Below are 26555 nucleotides of genomic sequence, written 5' to 3' on the forward strand. Positions count from 1 at the left end.
TAGCGTTATTGGACCGTTTGAAGGACGAAATCTCTGAAAAACGGCCGCATTTGGAGAGAAAGAAAGTGCCGCTTCACCAAGGCAATGCACCGTATTACAAGTCAGTGAAAACGATGGAAAAAATCCACGAATTGGGCTTCGAATTACTTCCTCATCCACCGTATTCTTCAGATCTGGCCCCCAGCAACTATTTCCTGTTCCTAGACCTCAAAAAAATGCTCGCTGGGAAGAAATTTTCGTCAAATGAAGAGGTGATCGCCGAAACTGAGGCCTATTTTGAAGCAAAGTGCAAATCGTAGTACAAAAATGGGATCGAAAAGTTGGACGGTCGCTATAATCATTGTATCACCCTTGAAGGCAATTATATTGAATAAAAGAAACCAATTTTGCCAAAAAAATGTGTTTTACAATGGTAGGCCGGGGTCTTTTCAATTGACCTGTTATGTCAGACAGTAAAATTTCTATTTTATATGTTTGTACAATATTTTATTTTTTCACAGTCGAAATCTGCTATTTAGACAAGGTAATTTAGTATGGCAATGAATGAATAATTAGTAGAAGTTGTATGCTTAATAATAACACTCAGTAAGCTGTGTGCACAGTGAATCCCTCTGATTTCTGGTTCTAATCATTGTTCAAATTCTTTACCGAAAAAGAATATTCATCAATTTCATTTCCGCGAAATTATTAAAATATCTAAGAAATAGATTAAACGTGTTATCAAAGTTTTTTTTTATATAATTACGATAGCAGCACTAAGCAAAATTCTAAAGGAAATGTAAAGTTAAAAGTTCGTTTAGTATCAAGGACGTTTATATAAGAGAAACTATTTCAGGAATGGGCATAGACGTCCAAACAGGTTTGCGTTCAGCTTTACTGGATTATTTGCACTATCAAATCGGAATTTTAATGCACAACGCTGGGTTCTCGATTTTGTCTAATTTTTTAAGAATGTTAAAGATTACGATAGGATATTTGAAATAACTATATGTATATCATGTCAAAAATTATTGTATTATAATTTAGCTTAATACTAGCGTTGTGAAATATCGACTGAAAACAGTCGAAATAGTCGATAATCTAAAAACTGTCAAATGCACGGTTCGACTGTTTTTTTTCCATTCGTGATGTCAGACGAAGATGTACGAATTCTTGTCTGTATAATATGTGAGAGAGGAAAGGACGGAAATAATTGCTTGGAACAGTTAATTTTATATGTGTTTATATTTTCCAACGGTAGTATAAACGAGACCTAGATATACATATTCCTTCACGTACTAAGTTTATGAAAGAAAAGGAAAAAATAATTACGAAATACTATTAACATGCAATTAATAATTTAATTTTAAACGAAGTAAAATTACTTTTATATTTTAATGTTCTGTAAATATGTAAAAAGGAATGGATTTTTTCAATGAAATGGAATAATATCCCACAAATGTTTTATCGTATTTTAATATCTTAATTGATATTTTAAATTAATATACTATAACAAATATGGATAATACAATAGAAACAAAACCTAAAAACTAAAGATGTACAATAACCATAAATACTAAATAAAAATTAAACATATACCTAATCATAGAAAAATACTAATTCATAACATAATTAAAAATGTAAAAAATGTAAGTAAATGCTTTATTTATCACTGAACGGAAATATTTTTTTAACAAAAATCCAGAGAGTAATTGAAATACTATCTATTATTGCCATAAAAGCAGTCAAAAGTATTTTTACTATTTATCATTCAAAGTTTTAATCTTTTTACCCTATTACATTAATAATCTTGAAAAATATCGTTCCACAATACTGCTATATTAATATATATTGTTATTTACAAGCAAACTAGAAAAAATAATCATAAAACTATATGTATTACATATAAATCTATGTAACCATAAATTGGGTACATTTTTCTCAAGGTCGCGGCTAGGACGACAGAGTCAGAACGTTAAAGATCAGTCGAATTAAACTAATAGAATCAAAAATAGTAATTAAAAGTACACGACTGAAACAGTTGATAGTAAATAGTAAAAAAATCAGTCGAACCGAAAATAGCGACTGAAACAGTCACTGGTAAAAAGTAGTTAAATCAGTCAAACCAAAAATAGTCATTGAAACAGTCGATAGCAAAAAGTAGTGAATGACTAAACAGTCGATAGTCTGTCGATTATCATTTCCGAGCAACAAATTAGATTTGTTTATTTCTTAATTTCATTTTGTTTCTATGTCTCTTTCATGTTCTCTTGTTAGTGTCAAATATTTACTAGAATTTACATAGAAGCAACAGCCTGCAATATTTCTACTTCTCATATGATATGGTTAGTACGTAAAAAGCAAATTGAATTGCTTTTACACTGAACTACTTCCGATTTTACGTCACATCAGTTCAGGAGTAACATTATACACAAATATATGATTATTTTAGATAAAAAAATCTAACTTGGTTCCAATGGGACCACCTAGGAAGTTTCGACCCTTTCGAATAAAAAAGAATTTTGAAAATCGGTCCATAACTGACGGAGAAATCAGCGAACATACATTAAAAATATATATGTACACAGCTCAACATAGAAGCTTCTTCATTTTTTGAAATCGTTTAAAAATAGTAACTTTTAACATTATTCACCAAGATGTCCTGCAGGAGTAATATATACAGTTCAGCGCTCCTTTTATTCGTAGAAATATTTGTCTTTTCTGTCAAAGTAGGCGTTAATCACTTCTCTATTTCATCTAAACATCTTTCTCTGAAACAATCTCTGCAGCCTGTAATCACTGCCAACTGAATCAGGACTATACGGAGAGTGACAACGCAATTCGTTCAATTTGACCACAATTTTCATGAACTTGCGTACATTACATTGATTTTCAACAAATATTACTTCACTAAAACTACTACAAAGAATAGAGTTATTAGGAGATGGCTTAATCTAAATATCAGATAATGATGTGTTGTTTTACTTCAAACTGATTAAATTTATTTTTGCTTATGTATATATGCTTTTCAATGTTATATACTCCTACAGTTGAGATAAAATTGAAGGTAAAACAGATTAAAATTATTTAAATTAATTGTGTTAACTTAAATCTATAAATTTAAATTTAAATGAGAACATTTCCTTTATTTCTACCTTGATTAAGAATGGGAACGCATGGCCTCGAAAATTCTTTACAGGATGACACTTCATATAATATTTTTAAGGCGTTCACTTTTTAATATAATAATAGCTAATTTGGATTTAATTCCAAGAAAAAAAAACTTTTACAAAATCAAACAACTTATGTACTAACAAGTTTATCGATCTGCAAAAAGTATTAACCCTAAACTAATAACCTTAACCACTAGTGTGGACCTTCAGGTAATTAGTAAAAAAGGTAATTAGTAACTCATAGTTTATTTAACAAAAAACATCCACAACGATCTAAGGGTACCAACAATCAACGGAATTAAACAGTATGGAAAAAAACACGGAAATTGACGGATCGGTTGGCGCAGTGATCAAGGTATCACATCTTGCTGAGGCATATAGTCTATTCAAAATTTATTTATATACTTTTTTTTTGGCTTTGACACAAAAAAATCTAATCTAAATAAAATTATTAAACAAAAATATTGTTTTCAAATATAATTTATTTTAACATTATAGTACATATAATGCATATATTATCGAAGGACTTAAAACTACAATTAAGAACAAAATTATAATATTTTGTAGGTTAGAGTTGTTTTGTTATATTTACATTGAACTCTTTTTCACGCCACCTATGAGGTAGGGTTCTAGGAACATATTTTAATTTTTACATTTTAAGTAGTGGTATGTATCCCCCTGGATAAGTGCATACCGTTAGGTGTTCAAATTGTACATATTTATGCTTATTGTACATCTTTAGTTTTTAGGTTTTGTTTAAGTTCTATTGTATTATTTATATTTATTATTGTGTATTATCTAAAAATCGCAATTAACATATCAAAATACGATAAAACATTTGTGGGGTATTATTCCATTCCATAGAAAATTCTAATCCTTTTTTCAGATCCACAGAACCTTCAAATATAAAAGTAATTCTACTTGGTTTAAAATTAAATTATTAATTGCTTGTTAATAGTATTCAGTAATTATATTTTTCCTTTTCTTTTTTATAGTTAGTACGTGAAGGAATACGTACATCTCCATATCGCTTATACTATTGTTGGAAAATATAAGCACATATTAAATTATGTACTAACAAGTTTATCAATCTGCAAAAAGTCTAACACCCTTGTGGCTAAACTAATAACCTTAACCACCAGTGTGGACCTTCAGTGTGTAACTATGAGGTAATTCATGATCAACATGGGCTAAACTTACGAAAAAACTTCTTCGCAATATTGTTAGAGGTAAAGGTAATTAGTAACTCATAGTATATTAAAAAAGCATCCACAACGATCTAAGGGTACCAACAATCAACGGAGTTAAACAGTATGCGAAAAAAACACCAAGAGAGACTGCGTAAACATAAAGAGACAAAAATCCTTACAATACATCAAATATTCCATCAACTATCAACTTACGTACTACGTATATACTAATAAAATAAAAATTTAATCTATAAACGTTATAAAAAGCTGTCGCAATGTTCTTTATATGAGGCACATTGAAAATGGCGTACAAAATAAATAAACAAACCATAGAATGAAGCGACCAATCAGATTCCGTCGCGGCTCATAACATAGCGATTAAAACAAGTAATATGTCAAGTACCATACATGTTGGACGTCGAGAAACATTTCTCCAAAATTTCCTATAATGTTGAATCTCTATTTCCCTATGTCTATAGTATATATTTACTACAAAATTGAAAATTTTAATTGATGTGAATCACAACGAAGACACGTTCAAGGTCCGAAATATTGTGTTAAAACCTTGAAAATGAATCGATCGCAAGTCGAACTCTACATTACACAAAATTAAATGCAAAGTAGTGAACACGATCGTTAGATATTCTTGAACCGAGATCAGGAAACATATTTTAATAATGTCATTAAATTAATGACCATTGAATAAATTGTTAAGGCACCATTTGAAAATGCACAACATTTAACGACAAGAGGTTCCGTCCATTCAATAATAAATCATCGTTAAAAGTCAACAGTTTTTACCGATTATTTATGGCGATTTTTGATATTTTACATATTACACTTAGCAAATTGCTGGATCGGTTCAGTGGTCAAGGTATCACATCCTGCTTGGGTTTGAGATACAAAAAAATTCTAATCTAAATAAAATAATTAAACAAAAATATTGTATTCAAATATAATTTACTAGCGACCCGCCCCGGCTTCGCACGGGTACAATACTGATACTAAATTAAATACACTACAGAAAAAATATGAACGTTGTATATAAAAACATAGCGGCCCGCTCCGACTTTGCACGGGCATAAAATATATATGCCTATGTCACTCAATGAAAACATGATTAAAATCGATCCAGTATTTTTGGTTCATTCATTACTTCCCTTGGCCTGCACGCATTAAATTTGGAGTAAAACAATTCCTCTTCCCCTATACTTACTATGAAGATTTCCTGCTATCTTTGGAATATCTAAATTCATACAATTTTTATTACATTACACATTTTTAAACGCAAATTTTAAATTTGTAATATCTCCGAAAATATTTGTTTAATTTAAATGCTGTAACCATATTGAACTATATTAATTGCACACTGTATTTAAGGTACTTAATTCGATAAGGATTAATGCCGTATTGCTTAAAATAGCTTCGTAAATAAGCCATTTTCTCACGTAAAAAGTAAACAATAAAAATGGTTAATGTGGGTTATCCCTAAAAGATAAACATATACCATCGCGGACTTTTTTGTAGACCTTTTTATGGTGTACAATACTGTAGTACATTAATTTGATCTAACTCGTAGGGTTAGGCAGCGTTTTTGCTAATTGCTAAATAAGCCTAAAAATAGGTTAATTTACGACATCACGTTAGAAACCTCTAAAATTAGCAATGTTGTCTTAGTATATTATGCATGTATTATACATATAAACCTTCCTCTTGAATCACTCTATCTATTGAAAAAAACCGCATCAAAATCCGTTGCGTAGTTTTAAAGATTTAAGCGCACATAGGGATATAGGGACAGAAAAGGCGACTTTGTTTTATACTATGTAGTGATTTTAACATTATAGTACATCTAATGCATATATTATCCAAGGACTTAAAACTACAATTAAAAACAAAATTATAATATTTTGTAGGTTCGAGTTGTTTTATTATATTTACATTGAACTCTTTTCCACGCCACCCATAAGATAGAGTTCTAGACACATATTTTAATTTTTACATTTTAAGTAGTGGTATCTCCCTGGATATGTGCATACCTTTTAGGTCTTTAATGGTTGAAATTGTACATATTTATGTTTGTTGTACATCTTTAGTTTTTAGGTTTTGTTTAAGTTCTATTATATTGTCTATATTTATTATAGAATATTATTTAAAAATAGTAATTAACATATTAAAATACGATAAAACATTTGTGGGGTATTACTCCATTCCATAGAAAATTCCATTCCTTTTGTTAGATCCACAGAACCTCCAAATATAAAAGTAATTCTACTTCGTTTAAAATTAAATTATTAATTGCTTGTTAATAGTATTCAGTAATTATTCTTTTCCTTTTCTTTTTTATAGTTAGTACGTGAAGGAATATGTACATCTCGCTTATACTACCGTTGGAAAATATAAGCCACATATAAAATTAACTGCTCCAAGGAATTATCTCCGTCCTTTCCTCTCTCACAATTTTTACAGGAAAGGATTCGTACATCTTCGTCCGACATCACTAATTGAAAAGAAAACAGTCCAACCGTGCATTTGACTAAAAATAGGAATTACTATTTTCAGTCGCTAGTTTTTTGACTATCGACTGTTTTAGTCGATAGTTCCCAACGCAAGTTCTAACGTCCCTTTGACGTGTTAAGATCATATCTGGCAAATAATGTTGCTAAGTATTCGCAAAGGCGAAACATTCTACAATTGAAAAGAAGAGGAATACCGCCAACTTCCTTTACATTATTGTTCAATACCATTTTTTTAAAAATATAACGACCTAAAATTAAGAGGTCTAAAATATCGACCTACCAGATGGAATTCTAAATACCATGTATATTCGGAACGATTTATGATATCCTTAAAAGGATGGTATATGTCTGTCTGTGTTTTAGGAAAACAATATCGAGAAAATATAAACAAAGAAAATTCACTTTCACCACCTTTGGAATTGTGAGGTTGGTTGACGATATTATTATAAATAAACTTTTCTAACTTCCTCAATCTTTTCGCTGTAAAAAACCTACACAAGATTAAATATTGAAAGAATCATAGATCACTAGTAATCGTAATCCTTGTAAATGTTGTTTTATGTCGAGTATTTATTTAAATAAAAAAAAATGACGGCATTACAATTGTAAATCAGCCACCACCTGCATAAATTCATGTACGGTATTTTTCTAAACGATGACAACACTCGCGAATGCTATAAATCTAATTATTTTAATTACTTTTCCCTATAGCGCGAAACAAATAATAAACATTGACCAATGCTAAATCTATGTTTAGCAAGAATCAATCGAGTAGAAGCTTAGCGCGAATGCAAATGGTCGCATTTTATTGTCACTGCCAGCTGTATAACTATTGGAATCATATAGAGTGTCCCAAAATGTATGTAAAGTAGCGGCAATCCAAAAGCAGTTTGAATACTGACAATTTGTAATGAGTTGATAACAATGAGGGTAGAAGAGAGGCAAGGGACAATTACTTAATAAATCTTTAAAGGAATTTCGATTTGATTTTGATCTTGCTGTCTTTGTTATTCGTTGAAATAAAAGGGAATGAAATTTTTGCACCTTAAAAAGGTATATATATATATATATATATATATATATATATATATATATATATATATATATATATATATATATATATATATATATATATATTATGCAAAATCCGACAAGGAAAATTATCTCAGTCACGCCAGTAACCAGGCTGGGTAAGACTGGATGTTTTCTGAGATGATTTCTAAGTTGATCACTGGCTAAGGTAGGCTTAAGCCTTATAATAGTGACTCGTCGGTAAAATGAGATTTTAATATATATATATATATATATATATATATATATATATATATATATATATATATATATATATATATATATCACTACATAGTATAAAACCAAGTTGCCTTTTCTGTCCCTATATCCCTATGTGCGTTTAAATCTTTAAAACTACGCAACGGATTTTGATGCGTTTTTTCAATAGATAGAGTGATTCAAGAGGAAGGTTTATATGTATAATACATGCATAATATACTAAGGCAACATTGCTAATTTTAGAGGTTTCTAACGTGATGTCGTAAATTAACCTATTTTTTTAGGCTTATTTAGCAATTAGCAAAAACGCTGCCTAACCCTACGAGTTAGATTAAATTAATGTACTACAGTATTGTACACCATAAAAAGGTCTACAAAAAAGTCCGCGATGGTATATGTTTATCTTTTAGGGATAACCCACATTAACCATTTTTATTGTTTATTTTTACGTGAGAAAATGGCTTATTTACGAATCTATTTTAAGCAATACGGCATTAATCCTTATCGAATTAAGTACCTTAAATACAGGGTGCAATTAATATAGATCAATATGGTTCCTTACAGCATGTAAATTAAACAAATATTTTCGGAGATATTACAAATTTAAAATTTGCGTTTAAAAATGTGTAATGTAATAAAAATTGTATGAATTTAGATATTCCAAAGATAGCAGGAAATCTTCATAGTAAGTATAGGGGAAGAGGAATTGTTTTACTCCAAATTTAATGCGTGCAGGCCAAGGGCAGTAATGAATGAACCAAAAATACTGGATCGATTTTAATCATGTTTTCATTGAGTGACATAGGCATATATATTTTATGCCCGTGCAAAGTCGGAGCGGGCCGCTATGTTTTTATATACAACGTTCATATTTTTTCTGTAGTGTATTTAATTTAGTATCAGCATTGCACCCGTGCGAAGCCGGGGCGGGTCACTAGTATATGTATATAGTAGCTATGTAGCAAGTACATAGTAGAAAAATAAATGAATATACAATGTATCATATTTTTAGATATTATTGTATCTTCTTTCTTCTAAGTTGAAAGATATTAATATAGACTTCAACAAAACAGCAACAAAACAAAATAATTACATTTCTACATTAGACATTTAGTCCTGTATTATCTGATTTCAATGATAAAAATCGTATGATTTAATACCCCTTGATTATTTTAATAGAATTATTTAAAATTGAAGATGTATGCCACTACCACTAATGTCCAACCTTACATCACTACAAGTTTGGTGTTTAATTGACATTTTTCGAACACCCTATACAAACGAATATGTGTGCTTTGTGTTTCATTGATGAAAGAAAAATTGAAGTTTTATTCGCTACTGCGCTATATATTGCTATCAGGGTATAAAGATATTTTTAGTATTCAAATGTCATTGTATTTAAGTAGTTTGATGCTTAATATAATATTTATAACTATTTGTAACCTAGCATGCATGCTGTAGTACAGTTGGGTTAAATAATGAAGAAAAAGAACAGGAAACCTACTTTAGTTTATAATTATTTTTCTAAGAGATTCTAATGTGGATCGAACAACTTCTAGCTTAATATTGAACGTGTACTCATATATTCCCTTTCAACAGGTATATTATGTATAACGACATATTACATAATTCAATTATCGATGTAGATCTTAATGAAAGACTTAGTGAATATTCAAATTACAATTAGGAATTGCATCTTGGATAAGCAATATCCTGAATGTCCAAACATTTGGGTCTATAAACGTCTAGTCTTAAATGCAAAAAACAAATAATTTAAACCTTCACATCCAGGAAAATAATACGCGTTTTCTGTATTTTTGCATTTTTGCATGAAACAAATCATTTTTAACTTAGTGCTATAGAAATGGCGACAAAGAATCAAATTAGCTGAAAATTACAAACAAAAATTGAAAATCGACCGAAAAAATTAAATTATATGATAATCTAAGTGAGTAGAACTAAAAAAAGCAGTCAGTTCTTGATTTATATATATATATATATATATATATATATATATATAACTATGGTTAGTATTAAATTCCCATTCTGTCTATATTTTGTGGCTGGAGCATCGTATGTTCTCTCATATTCTTCAATTGTCATTCTGCTAGTGTAAATCATGATGTTCACATCAGATGTCATTTAATTGAAATTAATAATTTAAGTTTTTTAACAAACAAGAAAAAGGATCAGTGTTTTATTATGAAAATCTGTTGCAGTTTTGAAGCTATAAGACGATAGATAAATAAGATAATTGGACGATAAATATATTCAAATTGAATTTGCAGTGAAGGTAGACAAAAGCTTTGCAAATTAAATCATTACTTCAACTTCAGCTGTCATTTTACTAGTGTGAATGACAAATTTTTGAAGAATCTGTTGCAGTTTTGAAGCTTTTAAGTTAATTTAAGTTAAAGTCAAACTAGACAATGTCTTTACAAATCCAATCACTACCGTTGCCAGTTTTTTCAATAATAATAGGTCTGTCATCTATTCATAATATATAATTCAATATTTTTGAATCCTCAAAACCGAAATGTTTGTGAGAGTTATGAAGAAGAACTAATCGTCAACGATGCACAAGGCTCCAAATTAAATATATTTTTGATCTTAAACAAATAAATAGAGCGAATTCGTACTTATTTACGTTTTTTTCTTGAAAAATAGAAAAATTTGAAAAATAATCACGTCCTTATAATCGGTAAATGAATAAATAACAGATTTCTATTCACATTTTAATTATATATAATATATTGTAATATTTGTAGTGAAAGATCAACTTAAAAGAATTGAATTCAATAAACCCCTGAGAAACTCATTGAAGAACCTGAGAAACTATATATATATAAATATATATATATATATATATATATATATATATATATATAAATATATATATATAAATATATATATATATATATAAATATATATATATAAATATATAAATATATATATATATCTATCTATATATATATATAAATATATAAATATATATATATATATATATATATATATATATACCCAGTTTTATCTTATTTATTTTGATACTGTATCAGTATTAAGATTTTTCTTTCAAACATAATATTTAATTATTATTTCATAAAATAATAAGTTTCCTTTAAATTTTACACTAAAATATTTGTTTAACGATGGGAATGTATTTCTTTAATCATAATTATTTAATTGACATGCTTTATGAATGCCTAAAATGACTGAATGTTTACGTAGAGAACTTCTTCATCTTTCTTTATTTTTCTATAAATACTAATTATAATTAGTTTATAGTAATATACTTGTTTTTCTTCTAGATGGCCATATTGCTTCATCCAATATTAGACGCTTATCAAAATGTGATGGACTACAGTGGTGAGTATTACAAAACAAAACTATCGTTGACACAATAAAAATGTTTAAGGTGTGCCTAATATAATATATCAAAGGTCATTCGATATTTAATGAAATTGCGAAAACAGAAGATAGCATTTCAATAATACGGCATTGATCTTAAGATTGTCGCTTCCTAATAGCGATTGGTTAATAGTCGAAGTTGTGAACGTATATACCAAGAAAAAATATATTTTAAAGAGTGATATTTAAATTTTAAATTGTAATTGAAAGTTTAATTTGTCTTTCTATATAACGGTTTATTTTTGCCCCTATTGTCATTGTTTAAAGTTAATGGAATAATGGAGGATATACATAGCTTAGTTAAAAATTATTAAGTTCTTGTTAAGATGTTGGAGAGAAAACAATTATGTAAAAAATACAGATTATTGTCTATCTTCTTTGAGTAAATTAATATCCAAAGACGAGTTGTTTTATTTAAGTTCTACTACTTTCGGCTTTCTACTGCTTCTGGTCTTCTGGTTCAATTTTTCCGTAATTCTTTTTTGTCAACTCTTCAGTAATTCTTTCTTGTCAATTCTTGTAATTATTTAGTAATTCTGGTACATTTTGACTTCTTCTTAGTTGAAAACCTTCAGTAAAATATACATTCACTACATTTTCCTATCAAAAATTTCTTCTGATTCAACAATTCTGATTTTCGTTGTCGTTGCATTGTGTTTTACCATCTAAGCTTACCCCTCGGGTTCTTGATGGGGCCTAAGAAGGTTGGTTCAAGGAATCATTTTCCTTATTACGATTCGTTCACAATTTCGGGGAGGGAAAGGCAATTATTGTAAGCAATTCTCTAAAATTCCACTATCTTGGATCATCTTGATGGTTATAGGTGTCATAAGGTATAACTTCTGATAGGCTTCGTCTAGCCTCGGTACTTGAAAACCCATTATACAAAACACTAGACAACGAGTCGATGGGATAATCCTTCCTTGGTTGGTATGTTATCACCTAACATTCGATATCATGCCATAGAGATGCCCAAAATTTTCATATATTGATATTTTATCGAAAAACTGTTAAATGGTCTAATAAAGTAGGCTCCTAGGCTATAAAAACAGTACAATTTTCGTAAAATTAAATTTAAATGACTTCCTTAAATATGAATAACTAAAATTGCGTCGCAACATACTGCCTGCCTTGAACCATTAGGTTCAAAAAGCAATAAGTATAATAATACTTATAAAAATGATAATAATAATAAGAACATTTATAACTTCCCTAAAATTAAAACTACATAATTTTCTTAAACATAAACGTGATTACGTCGCAACAGTGCTTATTATTATAACAAATTTTTTTCTATAAAATGTATCGGATACTCCATATCTATAAAAAATCAGATTAAAAGGGGATTAAAAAAAACTATCACCACTGCATTAAACATCTTTGAAACTTTTTTTTGCTGTGATTTTGTCTCCAATTATGTGAAAACACAGAGACAACGTTCGAAAACTAAAACCAATTTTAAGATAGAGCAAAGCTTTTGGTTGCTCAGGTCCAAACCCGTGAATACTTGTATTATCATTTCATTAGATACAGTATAACCTGACTGATATACGTTTTCGAGTTGTTGAAGGTCCATCAACACGGTATTACCATATCATCAAAAAAGAAGATGAAAAAAATTGTTTAAAACGACTGCAAATATTTTAATTGCACCTTATTTTTACCAAAATTTCTTGACATATACCTGTTCAAGTGAATAAGTGCTTCCTGGTTCTAATAGTTGTTGATTTACACTCAACAAGGTTTCTATACAACGTTGTAAATATTTCCCATAATTACGTTTTTAAAAACAAACTAATATATCTAATTCAATTATTTATAGAAGATATAATCAAGCAACCATCAACTTAAAAAACAAAAACACTTTTTTTGCTCACTATTTCGTTACATAACATTATTGACCAACATATCAAGATTTGGTGTCGACGATTTATTATAGGTATTTATTTCATCTGCCTTTGGTGGTGTAATTGTGACTGTAAATCATTGATATTTAGGAGAAGGATCTTTCGCAGCTCGGCGGCCTTGTAAAGTTCATTCTGTATTTACGTTTTTCATTCATCATAGATGTCCAAATCGGTAGGAGGTACTAATAGTTTCTTTGTTTTGTCTAGTAAAATTTACTATCGATATTGAGCAACGTGCTTTTTTTTGTTGTAAAATCGTTTGTGTTTCCGTTTAACACGTATTTTAAAATAAATATTCCAAACTTTGCCAATATTTCTTTATTTTTTAGTTATATAGAAAAGTACTGTAGAGAAAAAAAAGAATAAGATTAGAAAAAAAATTTAGATTTGCCCTAACAGATGTTTTTAAAGTGATATATACAGTGTATAGACAAAATAATCTGAAGACCATACAATATACTACATATTGTTGGCAACACAGCTTCTGTTTATATAAGTCTTGAAGGTCATACTTCAGTAACATGTGAAAGAAAAAGGAAACATGTGATCTCTCAGATATTGTTTAACAATGGATGAGCAATAGTATCCATGATAATGACGGTATTCACCAAGCATGGCAAAACATCATAGGCGAAGAGGAATACGCCTAAAACATACAAATCCTAAAGTTAATTAATTGGGACCAACAAACATTAAAAATAATTATGGCCAGACAATATAAAACTATCATGGCAAAAATGATACGTACTTAACAAGTGAATTGAAAAGTTCCCGGCCTGACACATAGATGGCGCTACTAGAATTAAATCCATATGTTTTTTAGTTAGCCCTAACCCTCAAAAGATGCCTATATAAATTTGACAGTTGTCGGATCATTAGTTTGTGAATTATAGCATTTTGAGTGAAGCAACCTTTGTTATTGTGAAAAAATGGATAAAAAGGAATTTCGCGTGTTGATAAAATATTGCTTTTTGAAGGGAAACATACAGTTGAAGCAAAAACTTGGCTTGATGTCGAGTTTCCGGATACTGCCCCAGGAAAATCAACCATCTAGGATTGGTATGCTAAGTTTAGACAAAGTTAAGTCAAATTTATACACAAATCTAATCTCCATACGACCGATTTTGACTTATCTATTTTCTATTTAAATTATTATATAATAATCTTTACTATTATATGTCGAATTATTGACTTTTTTGTCCGTTTTATAACCAGGAACTTTTTGACAACAGCAATGGAATTTCGCATATAATGTGATGACACTTTACTGCAAATTATTTTCACTGACTAGCGTCAAACAATAAATATGAGACGATATGCAAACATAATATTATTTCATTTTAATAATTATTTAATTTTGTTTCAAAACTATTTAACAAGGTATTTGCTTAACAAAATTATACGGAGTCTAATGAATATACGTCAGATTTTTTATATTCTCATTATAATTTAAATAAATAACCATAAACTATTTTCGATTAATATTATGGTATCAAAATAAACGTTGCTATTGGGCTAACACTGCGTTAATATGGTAAATGAGAAAAAAGCATGGTATTTGTCTTAAGAGATGGTTCCAATGACAAATTTCTTGGAAAATAAAGATCGCAGCACCAATTACATGAAAAACAACTCTTCGAAATTCGTCCAGTGGTTGAAAAATAATGAATAGGGGAATATATTTTTAAATATTACAATGCGCGACTAAAATTATCAATGGAGATGATGGAGATGATAATTTCTCCCAAAAAATTTGTCTAAATCACTTGAATTCTTCAACTAGAAATCACAATATTTATTTATCAGTGGTCTTACAATGAAAACCTTATATTTGCGGATCCACTTAATTTTCTTCTTTATCATAGTTGTAGTAAATTCCGGTTTTCGGATACTTAATTTATTTTCAATAAAACCATATATAATTATATAGGAAAAAAGTATTTTACCATATCTCGACTCTCATAAATATCCGAACACTGATTTGTCCAAAATATAAATGGTCTGTCTCGCTTCCTGTTATGTTATATTATGTTACTGGTACTGCATTGGCTACGAACTGAACTGTGGAATATCTAAAAATAAACGCCAAGAAGAGTTTTATGCCTGTTTTGTAGTAGATAAAATCCTCACTGTCATTTTTTAATCGACTTCAAAAAAGGAGGAAGTTTCATGTTCGACTGTACCGGTGTTCACCGATTTCTCCTTCAATTGTGGACCGAAAAACCTTACTTAACCTACCTGTTACACGTACTTTATATTTTACTATATAAATTTATTTTAGCTTAATCTCTACCTAAACCTATTTACCTCTTTGCAACTTTATTTCATAATTTTGTGTCATATACACAAAATTAAATTACGATCAAAACAAATCTAATTTGTTGCTCGTACCTGTTGCTTTAAACTGATCAGTTGGTAAGGTAAGAATGAAAAATGGTCAAATTTGTATAGTTTAAGTTTATATCAATAGTTTTATGATTTTGTAGATATTTCAAAAGATTAACAAATATCAATATATAAATCAAATGTGGTCCTTTTTTAGAAAAGTGTAAATATAATATTTAGTTAATCGGAAATATGAAATAAATTGATAACATAAGATTTGAAGCTTTGTGATTTATTATTTCGTTCGGTCTGATTCTTTTGGAGAGTTCTATCCTATACATAGCAGATAAATAGTACAGAAAATTGAAATAATATATCGTATATACATTGCAATAAATGAAATAAATTAAATAAAAGAAGTAATCTAATTAAGACACACACATAAACAATAGATAAATAAAATATTAAAATAAAAATTAGAATAAACAAAATATTTTGAAATATATTTATATCTATCACATCTTTCATAAAAGAAGACAACTATTCCCAAATATTGTATCTATTTGTTGGATTGTATTTATATCCTTATTAGATATGCTTATTTATAATTGCTATTATTATATTAAGTTCTGCTTTCTTATGGAACGCGCATATACTATATCAATGCAATATTTAGAAATGAGCAAAGGTCCTTGTAATGAAATGAAAATGACAAGGCAAAATTACCATTAATAGTAAAAAGAAAACATTTTTAACTTCCCAATTTTTTAAACTATGAATATTTTTTGTGCTAACGAGGTTATAATGGCCATTTATTTTTTTATAAGGTTGCAAGCATTAAAATATTAATGTTTTATGGCGTTATAACCAGGTAATTAAAAAATAAATGATAAAATTGCCCTAAATTGTCTAATAAATTTAAAAAATAGAATTATTACAAAATAGAAAGGTATTGACATGTTGGAGGTATCATAGATCTTTATGTGTTTGAAAAATATTATAAGTTATATACATAACCTTTCAAATAAAAAGGAAATATAACATTTGGCTTTTAACTAAATTGTATCACTAAAACGCAATAATGTTTTTTCAGATGTCAGGGTTAAAGACTGGTTCTTAATGAGCTCACCATTGCCAACACTATGCATGTGCCTTACATACGTATACATCGTGAAGATCTGGGGTCCAAAAATGATGGAGAACCGCAAACCGTTCCAGCTGAAGCAAATCCTAATATATTACAATTTATTCCAAGTCTTATTCAGTTGTTGGTTATTTTATGAGGTGAGTAAGATAATGGTAATTTGATATATAAATAGAACCGTTGACATTTTCTTATTTTCTATTAAATAATCATTCACATACATACTTAGAAATACGATATTTGATATACATTCATTATTTCAATGTAATATAAATCATACTTGATTGATCAATTACATCAGCCAATGTTTTGGATTATTTAGATAACACACGTTTCAAAAAGTCCTGGATTTAAAAATAAAACAACAACTTGTTTTTTTATTTTTTTTTACAACAATTTTAATCACTAAACTATTTCTCTTCAAAATGTATACGTTCAGTCCAGCCACTCTTATTTATACCATTATTTTTTTTATACTAGTGAATTTTGTCTTTGATTTCAAAATAATCTTATAATAGGCTTCAAATTGTAATCATTGTATAACAGAAAAAATTAAGATTATTTCAGAACACCAAATATGTCCATCATACAACGGTACCAAAATAAATTCTTGCGTGCCGTTGTCGATGCTCCGTACTATGTTTCAAATGAAGTAATTCAACGCGATATTCATCAAAATCCAACAACGAGTATAATTCAACCTCTTTGTAGGATGTACTTCGAAAGAGTGTCAGTGAATCCCAATGTACTCGCTAATCAGCTAAATATATAAAGTGACAGTGAAGTGCGTAGACTAAAACGTCTAACACTATCCGATCTGATTACTGAAAATATTTAAAATAAACTTTAAAATAAGACTAACTAATTAAAATAGGATTTTGAACAGGAGATCACTTAATGAAATAATTTTCTACATGTCGTGTATATATAATATAAACATAACAAATACTTATTACCCTAAGGGCAGATTATGGAACTACTAAAGATAATAAAAACGTGAATGAAGTGAAGGTAAGTTCGAAACACGATACGAATTTAATCATCTACTTGTCACACAATATATTGTTTGAAAAACATTAATAAATTATTGAACTCTAACCAGTGAAATTTTTGGACTAAACGCTATATGGTCATTGAAACTTCGATAGTGGGACTCTTTTGAAGATTATGCCAGGCCCAGAATTTATTAAGTGATAAAAACATTATCAAAAATTGATAAAATTCTTTTTTTTTTAATAATTAAAATTATTTTTAACATTATAATTTTTCAATTGATTGACAGTGCCTGTTTCTCCGGAATCCGATCGAGCAATGTCTGGAAAATATAGCAAAGAGGCGAAACATCCAAATTCAGTGATTTTAAATATTCACACTACTTTATCAATGACGATGATATATAATTATTATTAATCTTATATAATATATAAGCTTAGATCTTGAAAACTAATTTTCGAGGAAAACTAATTTTCTATAAATAATGTATCATATTGGTTCATATTCCAATTTCTTCTAAGTAAAAATATATTCTTTTTTCAGTATGTTAGCATAAAGCTCTAATAATCTTTCAATTTTTGGAGAAATTTGGGAGTTAAAAATGTATAGAAACACTCCTCTATTAAGTTCAATATTCTGTTTCTATTTTAAGTCAATATTTATTCTAATTTCGGACTTTGGCTGACAACGATATACAGAAACAGAATTTTTGAAGGATAAATTCGAAACAATGGAACTATATATATTGTATTCTATTAACCCTCTTACTAGTTGACCTTTGGATAACAAGAACTCCGAGCTTAATAGCACCATGTTCTAATAAAAAATAAAATAAATTATAACAATAAACAACTAGTTCTTAATGTCGTAATTTTGTTGTGGTTTATGTATAATTTTAATTTTATTTTTGACAATATTCTATGTATATGCCAATTCTCGACAAGATATTGTGTTGTAACGTTTGTGTAAGATAATAAAAGTTTTACGAATAAAAGAGTTGAATATAAATTTCCATATTTTTTTATAAACATATGTTATACAATCGTTTAACACAAAAGTACACATAGTTAAATAAATGTTAATGTTGTCGGCCTATATTTATTCCATTATAATTAGAACTGATATTTTTCTCCAGATATTTTTGACCACTGCTATAAAATTTACAATTTATACGCTTTGTTGAAAACATTTCTTATTACATAATTATTATATTATAATAAGCTATGAGAATCTAGTATATTTCGGGTATTGTTAGAGTATGAGTTATAAAATCTATAGCAACAAACCAATAACTCACGAGCTCTTCTCGCTAATCGATTCCTGTACCTGATTACTTCTTTTATTTCTTTAGGACGGTTAATTTGAAAAGGTGTAGAGTTGCATGTTTCAGTAGCTCTGTCTGCGGCTGTTTGGATATCTAGAGCAAGCTTTAAGACAGCTTCTTCTAGATCGTCTGGGGAATTTATACTTCGGATAGGTCCTGGTTGTTGAGCTCGAGTTAAAACAGTCTATGATATTAATGGACAATGCTTTGAATAAAATACATTATTAATATTAATGTTAGTTTTATTATTCACTAGAAAATAATAACGAGATTCGATTTTTGAAGAAATAAAATTCATTCAATATTTAATTTTTTTTTTAAATACATCTTGAAATACCACATAATAAATTCCGATATCACGTAGAATGTATAACAGAGAGCTAAACGATGCCTGTATATATTCTGACCGCGTAAGCACAAGCATGAAATGTTTATTCGCCGTTTACCTCAAATTTATATATAGATTTTGCCCATATACTATATATAATTCGCGGTTCTTTATATAATCGATCTCAGGCATTCATTGAATTAAAATTAATTACGCGTAAATGGTCCTCTATAACACCGCTCAACAATGAAATTTCCTATTTTCATTTAGTTTCATCTGCTAAATTCAAATAACATTGTAAATAGATCCGGTTGTGATTAATTTTTTTCGTAATTGGTACAGAACGTCTTGTCTTGAAGTATTTTAAAGAAAAACATTTGTAAAGAGTAACGCTGGCATTATTTTCGCGATAAACTGTAATATTTATGTGTTGTAATTCATGTTTAACATAGTTATATCACGAAAACGTAGAAAAGCATTTATAACACGTCAATTGAAAAGTCCCCGACGTGACACATAGATGGCGCTACTAGAATTAAATTCATATATTTTTTAGTTAGCCCTAACCGTGAAAAGATGCGTGTATAAATTTGACAGCTGTCGGATCATTACTTTGTGAATTATAACATTTTGAGTGAAGCAACTTTTATTATTGTGAAAAAAATGAATAAAAATGAACTTCGCGTTCTGATAAAATATTGCGTTTTGAAGGGCAAAAATACAGTTGAAGCAAAAACTTGGCTTGATGCCGAGTTTCCGGACTCTGCCCCAGGAAAACCAACCATCAAGGATTAATATGCTAAGTTTAGACGTGGTGAAATGAGCGCCGAAGACGGTGAACGCAGTGGACGCCCAAAAGTGGTTGTTACCGACGAAAACATTAAAAAAATCCACAAAATGCTTTTGAATGGCCGTAAATTGAAATTGAATGAAATAGCAGACACTCTAAAGATATCAACCGAATGTGTACATCATATAATTCACGAATATTTGAGTATGAGGAAGCTCTATGCAAAGTGGATGCCGCGCGAGCTCACTTTTGACCAAAAACAACGACGAGTTAATGATTCGGCGCAGTGTTTGAAGGTGATAAAGCGTAATAAACCAGAGTTTTTGCGTCGATAGGTAATAATGGATGAAACATTGCTCCATTATTTCACTCCGAAGTCCAATGGACAGTCATCCGAGTGGACTGCACACGATGAACCCGCTCCAAAGCGTGGGAAAACGCAACAGTCGGCTGGCAAGATTATGGCGTCTGTATTTTGGGATGCGCATGGAATAATTTTCATTGACTACCTTGAAAAAGGAAGGACCATCAACAACGACTATTTACACATCGTTATTGGACCGTTTGAAGGACGGAACGGCCGCCTTTGAAGAAAAAGGAAGTGCTGCTTCACCAAGACAATGCACCGTGTCACAAGTCAGTGAAAATGATAGCAAAAATCCATGAATTGGGCTTCGAATTGCTGGGAAGAAATTTTCATCGAATGAAGAGGTGATCGCCGAAACGGAGGCCTATTTTGAAGCAAAGGACAAATCGTACTACAAGAATGGTATCGAAAAATCAGTGTATTACCCTTGAAGGGAATTATGTTGAATAAAAAAAAATTTACCAAAAATATTATTGTTATTAATATATAGTAATAAATAGTTTATAATTAATTAATCTAAATTTAAAAATATAAACTTTCCAAATGGACTCTATGTATAATATGTACTAATATCTCAAAATAGCAATTCCAAAATGCTTAAGAAATCTTTTATTTCTCCATGGGAAGCTTGTTCCAACTTCTCGCTATAGTATTTCTAATGTAACAATGTAATAAACATTGATTATATTAATAAAAGTTTTTTTTATTATGCAGGCTAGTATGGGCGGATGGCTAAATGGATATAGTTATAGATGTCAGCCTGTTGATTACTCCATGTCACCCAAAGCGTTAAGAGTAAGTATTATATGCAATATTTCTTCATATCAAAACTTGTCCTAAATGTGTTTTTAATGAAGTTATTAGACATAATCAAAATATGATTTACAACATTCTCGTCTATTTCAGATGGCCCACGCCAGCTGGTGGTACTACATTTCGAAATTTACGGAATTTTTCGACACGGTAAGTAGATCAAGTGTTAATTCGTTCAACTAATAAACCTACTGCAGTTGCATAATCATACATAAAGTTTTAAAAGATTTACTACGAACGATTTTAGAACGATATAATTTGATGATGTTTATTTGCAAGATTTGCTAATTACTGAAGCATAAATATAGTAATTAAATAATGAGTTTTTTCATGTATTTAAAAATGAATTTATAATTAATATAATCGCTATACGGTAACTGTAGAATTTCTAAGATTTCTGGGTCTGTCTGAAAGCCAACTTATATTATTAACAGATTTGCACAAACATTAAGAGAGTTCTATAGAGATAGGATCGAAAGAATTTCTAACCGCCTATTTTTAATAATAAATTAAGAATTCCTGATGATTAAAGTTAGTAAAATATGATGATGTCAATGAAAAATGTAAAAAACCGCTTAAAACACAATTTATAAGAAGACTGTGAACGAAGTGGATGCCCAAAAAAGATTGTTACCGACGAAAATATTTTAAAAATCCACAAAATGATTCTGAATAACCGTAAATTGAAATTTAATGAAATAACAGACACTCTGAAGATATCAACTGAAGGTGTACATCATATCATTCACGAATATTTGGGTATGAGAAAGCTCTGTGCAAAGTGGGTGCCACGCGACCTCACTTTTGACCAAAATTGTTTTTAACGACTTGATGATTCTGAGCAGTGTTCCGATAGAAATCTGATCGACCGTCATCCGAGTGGACGGCGCACGCAACACGATGAACCCGCTCCAAAGCGTGGGAAAACGTAACAGTCGGCTGGCAAGGTTATGGCGTCTGTATTTTGGGATGCGCATGGAATAATTTTCATTCGCTACCTTGAAAAAGGAAGGACCATCAACAGCGACTATTACATAGCGTTATTGGACCATTTGAAGGACGAAATCGCCGAAAATAGCCGTATTTAAAGAAAAAGAAAGTGCTGCTTCACCAAGGCAATGCACCGTGTCACAAGTCAGTGGAAACGATGACAAAAATCCATGAATTGGGCTTCGAATTGCTTCCGCATCCACCGTATTCTCCAGATCTAGCCCCCAACGACTATTTCCTGTTCTCAGATCTCAAAAGAATGTTCGCTGGGAAGAAATTTTCGTCGAATGAAAAGGTGATCGCCAAAACTGAGGCCTATTTTGAAGCAAAAGAGAAATCGTACTACAAAAATGGTATCGAAAAGTTGAAGAGTCGCTATAATCAGTGTTTCACCCTTGAAGGGAATTATGTTGAATAAAAAAAGATAATTTTGCCAAAAAATGTGTTTTACTATGGTAGGCCGGGAACCTTCAATTGACCTGTTATATTGACTATATGACATTACTTGACTATGACTATATGACTATATTGAATTGATCATACTATTTAGGGAATATCGAAATAAAAATAAATCAGTAATGTTCCACTGTTTCGTGGTATTGCCGATGTGATATTCTCACATAATTCGTTAAATGAAATTTAAATACTGTACCGAATTAAATAAACATTTAAACTATTCGGTTAGTTAACATTGCACAATAAGTTGAAAAAAAAAATATTTTTAACAGTAAAATAGAACCGACTTCAGAAAATAAATAAGGAACTCACTAAAATTTAAAAACAGATTTTTAACAGAAAAAAATACATTAAAGACCCACATACGAAATAAATCTTAACGGAGTTGCTAAGTGTGGTTCTTGATTTGCTTTTATAAACTTTATCTCAGCTTGGTCTACAGAATTTACCGACGAGTAAACAGATTAGACACAAACATTTCAATAAAAACAATTTACATAATTTTTGGGGCATATATTTTCTAATAGATCCAAAACGAAAACCCAAACTGTCTTGGTTACATAGCCTCACGCAACATTATAATGATTTGGATATGTAGCCAAAACATATTTTTTTAAATAAATTAATCTCTTAAAAAGCAGTTTGACACTATACATATATTGGTTGACTTTGCGATACACACCTTTTTCCAGTGTAGTCACATTTACCTTCATATTTTTGATATTGTTCCATTTGAACAGATTTTTGGTTTATACTCTGGCCAATATATACACATATGGTCTATTCAAAGTACATACGTCATCAAGATGTTTAATGTATTGCCTGTCGCAATTTGTAAATTCGTTTTAGAATCGGACATTATTTTCCTTCTCATTTTATTTCAGTTAAAAAGAGAAGCAATTTTTTCTGATTGGTTGGAACGCGTAAACGAATGAGCTTGTCAAAGTAGTCCAGTTGTCAGACAAATGCAAAGTGATAAGAGGTTATAATTCTAACCTATAAACTATTGTGGCTGTATAATTAACTGTATTTTTTAGATGTACTATAATGTTAAAATAAATTATATTTGATAACATTTTTATTCAAATATATTATTTAAATTAGAATTTATATATATATATATATATATATATATATATATATATATATATATATATATATATACAATGCTAAGTTACACACCACACATGCTTGATCCAGATAATTTGGGAGTATTACATGACCTATCTAATTTTTAAATAAGAGTCGGCAAGTTCTTGAAAGGATAACGATATCTCATTGTTTGGTTTTCTATACACCAGAACGAATATGCATTAAACGAGCAGAAAAACGTAGGAAATCATTAAAAGCTTTGTTCTATACTTCATCACTCAGAAAACGACGCCCAAAATAAGAAAAACAACGCACCATAGGAACGAATCAACCAATCAAATGCTTTCGCGATTCTTAGTATAACGATTAAATAATTAGTTCATAGTAGTGACATCTAGATATTGAACGTCGCGAAATATTTTAAGGTTAAATCTCTAGTTTCTCTGTATATCATAACAATGATACATTGGACAATTTAGATTTGTTTTGTTCGTAATTTAATTATGTGTATATGTCTAATATATATAATGTGTATAACATAATATAAAGGAACACTTCAGGTCCCGGGGTCCGCTACCTAGTCTTATTTGACAAATTTTTTAACCAAAATGGAACAAAAAAGTTTTTGCTCACGTTGGGAATCGAAGCCGCGACTTCCGCGTGTGAGCTTAGCTTTCGAACATTTACACCACAGAAATAGTAGCATGTTATGTTTCTACGATATCTCAAATGATATGGTTACTGCTTAAAAACAAACTGAATGGCTTTCGCTATATCAATAAGGCAATAACATTATACACAAATATCTAATTATTTCAGATAAAAACATATGTGAAAACTTTGTACGTTCCTTTGAAATTTAAGGTTTTCCTCCATGGGACCACCTCGGAAGTACACAAACAAACAAACACACATCAAAATTCACATTCCTATTTCCAATATAAACAAATAAAATAATTAATTGCAATATAATATTTAAGTATATCTTGAACTGGTAGATATTAAGATAAATCGAAAATAATAACCTGTTTGGTGTTTTCCCACCTTTGAACCATAGAAATTAGGAATATTGAAATTTCATATAAATATGTTAAACTGCATTAGTAAGTATAATGACCACAAAAGAAAACAAACGACTTCAAGAACATCAAATTTAACGACATCAAAATGGTTGGATTGTTGATTAATAACGTTCTATTCTTGGTTTCTTACGTAAAATGAAGAAAAAACTTGATCGATCAAAATTTGGTCAATAAATATAAACATAGGAATGGTCCAAGTGCATCATCAAGGCCCAATAAACTCAATACTTTCAATAAACTAAAAACTATAAATCACAAGTATGATTATAATAATTAATTTAATTTAAATTTCTAATGTTATTATTTAAATACATTCAATATGCAATATTATATATAATATATATTAAAATATGCTAATGACTAATGTGTCAAAGAGGTTCGGAAGTCCAATTCTATCACGTTAGTTCATACTGATGTTGATGCTAAATAAAAAGGATGTTATATTAGCATAAGGCAATAAGAATTAAACTACTTTTTATTATCAGAAAACAAACTTAAGATGCGCAGAAATTCGATTCATATATATATATATATATATATATATATATATATATATATATATATATATATATATATATATATATATATATATATATATATATATATATATATATAGCGCTACTCAGAGAGGTCACGATTTATATGTCAAGACAAGTAGTAACCAGAAGGAACAAGGTTTGGATAATATGGCGGATAGGGTAGTATCTCCTATTTTAAGTGTGTTTTCGCCGGTTTTACAATATGTGGTCGAGTGTTGTCAAGCTTGATAAGTTGAAGAGTTGTAGAAGATTTCATCATATCTTAGCAGCTGATAGTATACCACACCAAATTGATTTTATTATTATTATATATATATATATATATATATATAGCGCTACTCAGAGAGGTCACGATTTATATGTCAAGACAATTAGTAACCAGAGGGAACAAGGTTTGGATAATATGGCGGATAGGGTAGTATCTCCTATTTTAAGTGTGTTTTCGCCGGTTTTGCAACATGTGGTCGAGTGTGATAAGTTGAGTTGTAGAAGATTTCATCATATCTTAGCAGCTGATAGTATACCACACCAATTTGATCCCACCAATACCGAGCATTAGCTTCGATTAGCTGGATATTTGGCTTTGTCATTGTTGTTCATGCATGACCAGATGACCCTCACGATTTTTTCGCTTCGGATTATCGTAATAGATCCATTTTTCGTCACCAATGACAACACGATGCAAAAAACCTGTCCTGATTTTTACTTTGAAGGAGCATATTACACATCACCAAGCCCTTTCAATGTCTCGTAACTTTAATTCATATGGCACAAAATATCTAAGCTTTAGGATCATTCCCATGTTCCTCAAGTAATTAGAAATTCTCCATATGTTACTCCCAACAA

The 26555-nt window shown here is 29.5% G+C and overlaps 1 protein-coding gene across 2 annotated transcripts in view; it reads left to right on the forward strand.

The window, feature by feature from the left end:
• The window catches only part of LOC143190903 (very long chain fatty acid elongase AAEL008004), a 64959-nt gene that overhangs the window by 20046 nt on the left and 18358 nt on the right, over nucleotides 1-26555 (forward strand). For both annotated transcript variants that reach the window (XM_076395494.1, XM_076395495.1), the window contains 4 exons: nucleotides 11460-11517; nucleotides 16885-17075; nucleotides 21452-21532; nucleotides 21644-21700. In XM_076395494.1, coding sequence (XP_076251609.1) covers nucleotides 11460-11517; nucleotides 16885-17075; nucleotides 21452-21532; nucleotides 21644-21700 — 387 coding nt within the window. The remainder of the gene's footprint in view (nucleotides 1-11459; nucleotides 11518-16884; nucleotides 17076-21451; nucleotides 21533-21643; nucleotides 21701-26555) is intronic.

The sequence above is a fragment of the Rhynchophorus ferrugineus genome, unplaced genomic scaffold (genome assembly GCF_030347505.1).
Source record: "Rhynchophorus ferrugineus isolate W39M unplaced genomic scaffold, kcgeb_rfMv2 rfM2, whole genome shotgun sequence".
Taxonomy (NCBI): Eukaryota; Metazoa; Arthropoda; class Insecta; order Coleoptera; family Curculionidae; genus Rhynchophorus; species Rhynchophorus ferrugineus.